The sequence below is a fragment of the Larimichthys crocea genome, chromosome VI, assembly GCF_000972845.2.
Source record: "Larimichthys crocea isolate SSNF chromosome VI, L_crocea_2.0, whole genome shotgun sequence".
Lineage (NCBI taxonomy): Eukaryota > Metazoa > Chordata > Actinopteri > Sciaenidae > Larimichthys > Larimichthys crocea.
Genome location: NC_040016.1, coordinates 11,046,319 through 11,056,697, shown reverse-complemented (window position 1 = coordinate 11,056,697; position 10,379 = coordinate 11,046,319). Strand labels below are relative to the sequence as shown.

General features: G+C 37.6%; 2 protein-coding genes across 2 annotated transcripts in view; both read left to right on the top strand.

Annotated features, from left to right (window-relative positions):
* The window catches only part of LOC113745879 (alpha-enolase-like), a 2,134-nt gene extending 324 nt beyond the window's left edge, over window positions 1-1,810 (top strand). The window contains exons 2-3 of the mRNA XM_027279440.1: window positions 1,458-1,550; window positions 1,678-1,810. Of these exons, the coding sequence (XP_027135241.1) occupies window positions 1,458-1,550; window positions 1,678-1,810 (226 nt within the window). The remainder of the gene's footprint in view (window positions 1-1,457; window positions 1,551-1,677) is intronic.
* A 515-nt stretch (window positions 1,811-2,325) lies between these two features.
* Window positions 2,326-9,132, top strand: LOC104931338 (enolase). The gene is made up of 12 exons (XM_027279772.1): window positions 2,326-2,450; window positions 4,083-4,177; window positions 4,307-4,402; window positions 5,033-5,091; window positions 5,191-5,260; window positions 6,198-6,331; window positions 6,435-6,657; window positions 6,771-6,968; window positions 7,918-8,119; window positions 8,242-8,350; window positions 8,475-8,533; window positions 8,781-9,132. The coding sequence occupies exons 1-12, from the start codon at window positions 2,368-2,370 to the stop codon at window positions 8,845-8,847; spliced, it is 1,395 nt and encodes a 464-aa protein (XP_027135573.1). The 5' UTR covers window positions 2,326-2,367; the 3' UTR covers window positions 8,848-9,132.
* The last annotated feature ends 1,247 nt before the right edge of the window (window positions 9,133-10,379 follow it).

The following is a 10,379-nucleotide window of genomic DNA, read 5'->3' as shown; positions in this document are numbered from 1 at the left end:
AACTTAATAATTTAGTTTTTAAACTGAAATGATTCACTGCTTTATTTGTTTACACGGCTGCGATTAATTATGTGTGTGCCATTTTATTTTGTGCACCATTTTTTGCCAGAAACGTGTTCAGTTCTTTATGAGATGCAGTTAAAGTTCATTTTTTTAAACTTTTACTAGGATAAATAATATTTTCCTGATTCATATCGGCAGCTACTGCTGTGTGTAAAATGTTTTTTTAACTTAATTAGTTAATTAAAAAGTTAATAAAATGCACGTGTTTCCAGAAATATGCAGACTTAAATTATTATAATTTTTTTTTAAATTAGCAAATATTATTTTCCTTTTACTTCTCCTATTAAAACTATACAAGGCTGAAGTTTAGCCAACATTTATATGATTTTCCAACACTAAAAACTATTTTTTTTAGCAGATAATAATGATATATAATTAAAATTTAATAAAATAAAATGATAACATTTCCTAATGCATTTGATTATTATATTATGTACGTTGGTCTACTTGTTTTTTGTGCTCCTGCAGGGGAGATGTTGCCCAAAACACATGTGCATTTATTTTTTGTGTGGTTGTTTTATTGTTCTGATCGTAGATTTGTTAACATCGAATCATCAACTGGCTCCTGGTCTACCTGAACCTCGGGTTGTCAAAAGACAAAATCAAAAACTAGTTTACTTTTATCAGTTTAGCACGTGTGCGCATAATCCAAGAGCGAAGGAGTCAGAGTTGTGTCTCGTGGGTTTTCAATTTGTCTGTCAAAATTCAAATGCCCCCATGAGTTATTGAAGGTTTTGAATCCTGAGTCCCAGCGTTTGTCTTTGTCAGTTATGTCTCCTGGGATCGGATGACAACATTTGGTTGATAATCAAGCTCTAACATTGTAATGCTGTGATTTTAAATGTGTAAGTCTGAACAGGAATTGCGGTCCTCGTGTTCTTGTCTCTGTCGTGCAACACCAATCTACAGGAAGTGTCATTTACCTGACGAGCAGAGTGAAGGGAATTAGTGAGGATTATGTCATGTGGTGATTGCGGGAGGGACTTGCTATGGCATAAATTCTGTTGTCATGAATAGAGTTAGGGTTATCAGACGTGCTGAAACATACATCCACATACCTTTTTTACCCCACACATGCTCGTACTAGTTTTAAGCTTCTGCTTGCTTTGACAGATGCACACTTTCTGCCAATGATTATCAGATGAAGGTCTATCCAATTAGCATGGTAGCATGCCTGTTAGAGGCCTAAGCTTGCAGCTAGGTCAGGATATTTTTGTGAGTAAGCCTCAAGAGGAGAGAGAGTTGAAAGAGGTTGCCACGATAGTAAGGAAAAAAATAATAGACTTTTAGATTTAATTTTTTGTGCATATTCTTCTGTCTTAGTCCAGAGTTGTTACAGGCTACAATGCATGTTTGTCCAGATAACAAGTTCGCACCTCTGTGTTTCATCTCAGGTCCAACAACATGTCTATTGTCAAGATCCACGCCCGAGAGATCTTTGATTCTCGCGGAAACCCCACCGTAGAGGTTGACCTTTACACTGGCAAAAGGTAGGCAACAGTGACTTATAGACCGTGTACAAACATACTGTGCCTTAATAACATAAATATTAATTAAAATGGATTTCACCATCTTTTCTCATATTTTCCTCTTTTGGCTCCATGTAGATTTCACAGGCTTGTTTAGGGCAGCGGTGCCAGCGGTGCATCTACTGGAATCTACGAAGCCTTGGAGCTCAGGGGACAATGACAAATCTCGTTACCTTGGAAAGGTTTGTGCTATTACCGCTATTGTGTTTCCTTTTTAATAGGAAAGAATAGTTAAAATGTCAGGTGTGGTTTTGAATTTTCCATCAATATAAAAAAAAAAAGTTTTATTGCCTTTGCAGTTTGAAGCAGAGCTGGACAGACTCAGGAGCTCCTTCAGTCAGAGACTGCTGGCACCAAGATGCTCCACAGAGAGACACAAGAAGTCTTTCCTACCTGTGAGCATCTGTCTCTGCAACTCCTCCCTCAAAATATCACACACTCCAAGTCAAGTCCAGTAGCTGTCGAACTGACTTGTGCAATACATAAGTGCAATTTCTCATGCATGCATGCTGCACTGAACAATCAGTGTTTATTCTCTGTCCAGTCTCTCAAACACTAAATTCTTTTATACAGTTTTAGATTTATATATTCTTGGGATATGTTCAAATGTTTTTGTTTTTTCTTGCTATCACTTACTCTCTCACTTACCGTTTGGGAGCTGCTGTAACACAATTTCCCTGCGGGGAATAATAAATAAAGTATGTCTGATGGTGGTTCTGGTGTAGTTCACACTGGGAGCTGTTGGGGCAGCAACATGTAGAGGAGTGTGCCGGAAATGGTTCAGAGGAAGAGGAGGAAGAAGCTGTCTGTCTCTCTGTGTGCGTCCTTCCTCACTGACTCCTCTGAGCTCTGTCACAGGTAGAGACACATTAACACCGTCTGTCTGCACCGTTAACGTGAAGCTTTTAATGTGTTTTTATGTGTTTTTGTGCAGTAGTCTGTCACCGAGGCTGCTGTTTTTATATTTAATGTGTAACGTGTTAGTCTGTCTGAGAGGTCATGACCGGAAACGCCTCTGCGGTTTGCATAAGTGCAAGTTTCTACTTAATAATTCAAGTTTTTAACTGAATGATTCACTGTTTTTATTTTGTTACACGGTTGCGATTAATTAATGTGTGTCCATTTTATTTTGTAATCAGCATTTCTTTGCCAGAAACGTGTTCAGTTCTTTATGAGATGCAGTTAAAGTTAATTTTTTAACTTTTACTAAAGATAAAATGTTTTCCTGATTCATATCGGCAGCTAACTGCTGTGTAAAATGATTTTTTACTTAATGAGTTAATTAAAAAGTTAATAAAATGCACGTGTTCCAGAAATATGCAGACTTAATATTATTATTATTTTTTCATTTTACTGTCTCCTATTAAAACTATAAAAGGCTGAAGTTTAGCCAACATTTTATATGATTTTCCAACACTAAAAACTATTTTTTTTTTAGCAGATAATAATGATATATAATTAAATTTAATAAAATAAAATGATAACATTTCCTAATGCATTTGATTATTAAGAATGTACAGTTGTTGGTCTACTTGTTTGTTTGTGCTCCTGCAGGAGAGATGTTGCCCAAAACACATGTGCATTTATTTTCTGGGTGTTTTAATTGTTCTGATCGTAGATTTGTTAACATCTAATCATCAGCTGTGCTCCTGGTCTACCTGAACCTCGGGTTGTCAAAAGACAAAATCAAAAACTAGTTTACTTTTATAAGTTTAGCACGTGTGTGCGCATAATCCAAGAGCAAAGGAGTCATGAGTTGTCTCGTGGGTTTCAATTTGTCTGTCAAAATTCAAATGCCCCCCACTGAGTTATTAAAGGTTATTGAATCCCATAAACTGGCAGCGTTTGTCTTTGTCAGTTATGTCTCCTGAGGATCGGATGACAACATTTGGTTGATAATCAAGCTCTACATTATAATGCTGTGATTTTAAATGTGTAAGTCTGAACAGGAATTGCAGGTTCCTCAGTGTTCTTGTCTCTTGTCGTGCAACACAATCTACAGGAAGTGTCATTTACGACGAGCAGAGTGAAGGGATTACTGAGGATATTATGTCATGTGGTGATTTGCAGAGGGACTTTGCTATGGCATAAATTCTGTTGTCATGAAGTTAGGGTTATCAGGACCGTGCTGAAACATACATCCACATACCTTTTTTACCCACACGTGCTCGTACTAGTTTTAAGCTTCTGCTTGCTTTGACAGATGCAGCACTTTCTGCCAAGTGATTAATCAGATGAAGGTCTAATCCAATTAGCATGGTAGCATGCCTGTTAGCAGGCCTAAGCTTGCAGCTAGGTCAGGGTATTTTTGTGAGTAAGCCTCAAGAGGAGAGAGAGTAAAAGAGGTGCGCCAATAGTAAGGAAAAAAAATAGACTTTTAGATTTAATTTTATTTTTTTGCAATATTCTTCTGTCTTAGTCCAGAGTTGTTACAGGCTACAATGCATGTTTGTCCAGATAACAAGTTCGACCTCTGTGTTTCATCTCAAGGTCCAACAACATGTCTATTGTCAAGATCCACGCCCGAGAGATCTTTGATTCTCGCGGAAACCCCACCGTAGAGGTTGACCTTTACACCGGCAAAGGTAGGCAACGGTGACTTATTAGACCGTGTACAAACATACTGTGCCTTAATAACATAAATATATAATATCAAATGGATTTCACCATCTTTTCTCATATTTTCCTCTTTTGGCTCCATGTACGTTTCACAGGCTTGTTTAGGGCAGCGGTGCCAAGCGGTGCATCTACTGGAATCTACGAAGCCTTGGAGCTCAGGGACAATGACAAATCTCGTTACCTTGGAAAAGGTTTGTGCTATTACCGCTATTGTGTTTCCTTTTTAATAGGAAAGAATTAGTTAAATGTCAGGTGTGGTTTTGATATTTTCCATCAAATATAAAAAAAAAGTTTTATTGCCTTTGCAGTTTGAAGCAGAAAAATCTTTTATCCTCTGCTCATTTTCTCCATCTTTCTCTCTGTCATCTTTACTCTTCACTGTGTCTCGTCCTTTTTTTTGCCAGATGTGAAAGGGTTAGTGATTTTTCCCGTTGCCTGTCTCTCTTAATTAAAAAATAAGACTTGTGCATTTGACAGTGGAACGATTAATTACGCCGTCATTTAATTACACGGTCATAACAACTGATCACTGAATGCTTTTGGCAATCATCCAGATAACGATGTGCATGGTGAATTGTCAGTGAAGAATGCTCTCACACCAGTGCTGATGTTTAGCCTGTGGATTGACCGACTGTGAAATTAAACTGTGCTGACGTGTTGAATAAGAGTAATTATTTTTTCGAATCAAAAAAAAAAAAATCAATGTCAAAATATAATTTATACTTTTGCATGGCTCTCTGTATTTCAAAACTTGCATGTGTGTCTTCATGATTTGCCCATAATATTGTGAAAGAATAATCACACTCATCTATTTGTCACAGGAGTCTCACAGGCCGTGGAAAACATAAATTCAACTATTGCACCTGCACTTGTTGGCCAAGTAAGAAAATCATTCTGTGTGTTTTGAAGTTGTGGATATATATATATTGCTGTAGTACCAGTATAAATATTTCACAACTTGCTCTTCCTTTCTGCTCAGAATGTGTCTGTGGTTGAGCAAGAGAAAATAGACCAGATGATGATCGACCTGGATGGCACAGAGAATAAATGTAAGTGACGATAGCCATTCTGCTGTGTCTTGTTAATCTATAGCAATGACCCATATAATGTACACATTCAGGACTCCAGACAAACATTTTACCTAACTTTCATTTAGGTGCTTCAACTACGTGCATCCAATAATACATTTTATACATTTATTTTATGATGCCACCACCCTCAAAATCCTCAGTTTGAATAAAAGGGTTCTTCGGATTAAATGAGTAAATTCTTGTTAAGTGAAGGCAGAATAAGAATTGGTCAGTTGCTGTTTGTAAATGCGATTCAGAGTTGGACAAAGAACAAGAAACCTAGAGAGTGGATGGAGAGAGAGAGTGCCGCTTAGAGCAGTTCATCTGAGAAATAAAAAGCTTTTTTTGTTGTTTCTGATTGTTTCACGACGGATATATTCTAAACCACAGATAAAAAGGCCACACCTTTCACAAAATCCTGCAGGAAGGAGGCACGTTGCCAGATTTTGTGTGAATGATTGCAACTAAAGGCAACACTTCATCCTGTCTGCTGTGCTTGCTTGTGTGCCTGCAACTTGGAGAGCCAGTGACGTAACCCGGTCAATACTTTTCCACAGGGTCCTGATCTCACAGGACTTTTTTTTTGGTCTAATAAACTTAGTAACGTATCAGGAGTACTGTACAGCAGATTTCTGGCAAAGCAGTCATTTTCACCTCTTTCATGCAACTTTTTGACCAGCTTGATCAGTCACAGACTATTTAGAGAAGGTTTTATTCCTTTTATTTCCACGTTTAAGATCATTGTCCTGCTGCATTATGACACGTCCCCAGTGAAATTGGATGCATGCACTTAAATCTGACATGTCTGAAATGTTTCAAGATGTTTCCATCCTCCTCAGCACTGATATTATTAATGAATCCTCAATAGATACTAAATACAGAATTCAAATTAAATATTTTTATTTCCTCCAAACAGCCAAATTGGGTGCGAATGCTATCCTGGGTGTGTCCCTGGCTGTTTGCAAAGCTGGTGCAGCAGAGAAAGGTGTCCCCCTGTATCGTCATATTGCTGACCTTGCAGGAAACCCCAAAGTCATCTTGCCTGTGCCGGTGAGGATCTGTGTACCAAATTACATATTTCAATGTCCTGGTGTGTTTGGTGTTTTCGTTGTGAAGTCACAGCTCTCACCTCTCTCCCCTGCGCCTCCACCAGGCCTTCAATGTGATCAATGGCGGCTCTCACGCAGGCAACAAGCTTGCCATGCAAGAGTTCATGATCCTGCCGGTTGGAGCGAGCACCTTCAAAGAGGCCATGCGCATCGGAGCCGAGGTCTACCACAATCTCAAAAACGTCATCAAGAAGAAGTATGGTCAAGATGCCACCAATGTGGGTGATGAAGGTGGTTTTGCTCCAAACATCCTGGAGAACAAGGAAGGTATGATTTCGTTTGAGCTACTGACAAGTGCCAAATTATTCAAGTTAATGAATGAATTCAAGCTTGTGATAAGTAAAGTAGATTTGTTCACGCTGATTGTTTTAACTCTGCAGCTTTGGAGTTGGTGAAAGAGGCCATTGCAAAGGCAGGATACACAGACAAGGTTGTGATTGGCATGGACGTGGCAGCATCTGAATTCTACAGGGACGGAAAATACGACCTGGACTTCAAGTCTCCTGACGACCCGAGCCGTTACATCACTCCTGACGAGCTGGCTGATCTCTACAAGAGCTTTGTGAAGGATTATCCAGGTAACCTTGTCACACTTCCTTTTTTGAACACTTTTATTTATCAGGCAAAGAGCAGGAAACACAATATAGTTGTCAGCACTGACGTAGCCTCATGAAGGACTGTGGAGTTCCTTTCCTTAGTTTTAATCTACCCATCCTCCAGACAAATTGATTGTGTGAACTCACGAAACATCTGTTTTATCTTTGGAAAGCTTTAAATACATAAAGCACATAACGTCTTGAGCTGCAGCTCGAGTTTTAAATGGATATGAGACAGAAAAGATAAGAGGAGGGTAAAAAAGCAAAGCAGTTGCCCGGATGTAGATTACACAAACGTGCCCTCATGTGTGATTTACAATGATTATGAGTATTTATCACAATAAACTTTGTTTACACTAAAAACATGACGCTGTACAAAGATAAAGATTGATGTCAGTTTTCACTGGTGAATTTCACTTTTACAAGTATTTACCTGGAAGTACACCTAGACTCTGATGATCCAGTGGCTCCATGATCATTTTGTGATGAAAGGATGTTTTGGCTTCATCACATCTTTGGTCTTATTTCAGTTCAGTACTGGCCAACACTCCTTCCTGTAATAACATTGTATTCTATCATTCAGATGATCTTACAGGTTTCAAACTCCTGAGATTAGGCAAATGTATCTGGGCCGCCTAAATTATGACCCAAACTGTCTGTGAATTAGTTTATAGATCAATTTCCTGGTTCAATCAGTAGAGGATTGTGCCATTAGTCATGTTTTTTTTTGCCCCTGTTGGACAGTGATGTTGTTGTGTACCAGATCTCGTTTACTGTGGTGAAGTAAAAGTTGTAATAAACCAGAAATATTGGATTAGAAGCCATAATTAGTTCATTAAAGACCTTTTCCTGGAACAGCAGCTGAACACGATCACAGATATTTCTGTTTAAGCCACAATGATGATCTGTTTCACTATCCATTCACTCACAGTGGTTTCCATTGAGGATCCCTTTGACCAGGATGACTGGGCGGCCTGGACCAACTTCACTGAAACCACAGACATACAGGTTGTTGGAGACGATCTCACGGTGACTAACCCTAATCGCATCAGCAAGGCCGTGGAGGACAAGGCCTGCAACTGTCTGCTGCTTAAAGTCAATCAGATCGGCTCAGTCACCGAGTCTATGCAAGCGTAAGTCAATGAGTGTGGGATGTGTGTAGATGAATTTAATGCTAGAATATATACCATACAAAGATCTGTAGTGTCTAGAAGTGAATGTTCTGTCAGCAAAGTGTCACTCCTCTTCCTCACAGGTGTAAGATGGCTCAGGAGAGCGGCTGGGGTGTGATGGTTAGCCATCGCTCCGGTGAAACTGAGGACACCTTTATAGCAGATTTGGTGGTGGGCTTGTGCACTGGACAGGTAAGTCTAGATAATAAAAGTGTTTTATTGTATCAGTTCATCCTTTTGATTACACAAAAAAATGAGACATTTACGCTAAAAATTATAGATTCATTTTCACTCTCCATTTTATAAACACTTTCAGATCAAGACTGGAGCTCCCTGCCGCTCTGAGCGTTTGGCCAAATACAACCAGATTCTGAGGTAAGTCTCTTGTTCTGACACAAACTGAGAAGTTTCATCACAATCATGTCATTTTCAAAAGAATCAAATACAACCTGGGAAGTGTTATTCTTTAATATTAAAATACATTTCCTGCTAAACTACAACTACGGACTCGTGCTGTATTGATTAAAGCTAAATAAATTATATTGTTTGGATTGTTTTGGTTTTGTGTATTAATCTCATGTAAAGAGAGGAAATTTAATTTACTAATTTTCTGTTACTGTAGAATTGAAGAGGAGCTGGGAGACGGGGCTTGCTTCGCTGGAAAAAACTTCAGAAATCCACTGAAGTAAATGGATGGAGTGTCTACTTACTAAAATGTCTTCATGCACACACATCGGATAATAATGAAAAACGCATCAAATCAATAATGGTTAATTTAGAACCGCTCACATACTAACAGTGGTAATTAATAGAGAGCACTTACTGTAGTCGCCAGAGCTGTGACTCCTGACTGACTGAAGTCTAATACTGTATTCTGTGCTGTTTGCTAATGTGGAGTTAAACAATAGATGTTATTATAACTTGAGTAATTTATGTACAACACAGCACTTAATAAAAGAGTTGTCTCAGTCAGACAGAGTGTGTCGTGACTATGTGTTCCACGTTTTGTTTCATTTTTTATTTTTGTGGCTGTGGTGATTTCAGTTTTTGTTGGCGTTGGAATGGTTTTCTTATGTTATTTAGCATTTTATCTGATCTGATCGTCTGATTATCAAGATGGAGACGGACCTGCAGAGCCATAAATCGTAATCTCTAATCCACCCAAAATAATAAATGTGTAAGTATCTTAATCTGTAAATGTGTAATCAGATAAGAGTTATTTAGAGATATTGTTGTTATTATTATTATTATGGACACTTTTAAACTTTCTTTCTTTTGATCTAAATTATTTTTCTCTGCCTTTGTGATGTTTCAAATCACAATGCTGGGTTATTCTGTTTTAAGATGATTTAACTGATAATCCTTCTTGAAACCTTCTTTGATTTCATTCATAAACCTGCTTTATCTCCAACATCTTTAGTTTTTGAAACACACACTCGCACCTTCTCTGCATTTTGTGGGGAGAGTTTCAGAAGATTGAGTCTTAAAGTGAGTTTGTGTTTTTATTCATTGTAAGTTATTAAGAGAAAACATGATCGGGATGCCATCAGTATGGGTGATGAAGGTGGCTTTTCCTCAAACATCCTGGAGAATAAGGACAGTATGATGGTCGAATGAAACTTTCTTAGAAGTGCAAGTTTAATTCATTGTATTTTTCCCATATGAATCATAAAAGAACAGTTATAGTAAAATGTATTTGTGAGCTCTTACTATACATTCTTAATTTAACTAAATAGGTAATAATAGTATAGTAACAATGACAACAGCAATAATAACAACACTGATTTCAAGAGTGAGGTCGAACTGCCTAAAATAATAATAAGCAGTGGAATCAGACAATACTAGAGTATTCAGATCCTTTACTTCAGTAGTAAAAAAGAAAAGTATAATCAGGAAAATCTACTTAGAGTATTGAATTTAAAGTAATGCAGAAAAATGACCCCTGTGACTGTTATGCTGTTATATATCAGAAAGAACCATCAGAAAAAGGTTTATTGCCAAGTATGATTTTACACATAAAATGAATTTGTTTTGGTGCATGACAAACATTCTCTAAATATAAGAAAGATAGTATTAAGTATAAACAATATAAATATATTTACACTGTTTTAAAATAGAAATCATTAGATTATTATTACTGATTTTAGTCATTTTCATTGTGTGACAGTTCTATATATTTTGATAGTTGGCATTAATAAAATAATAGATAACTTGCACTGAC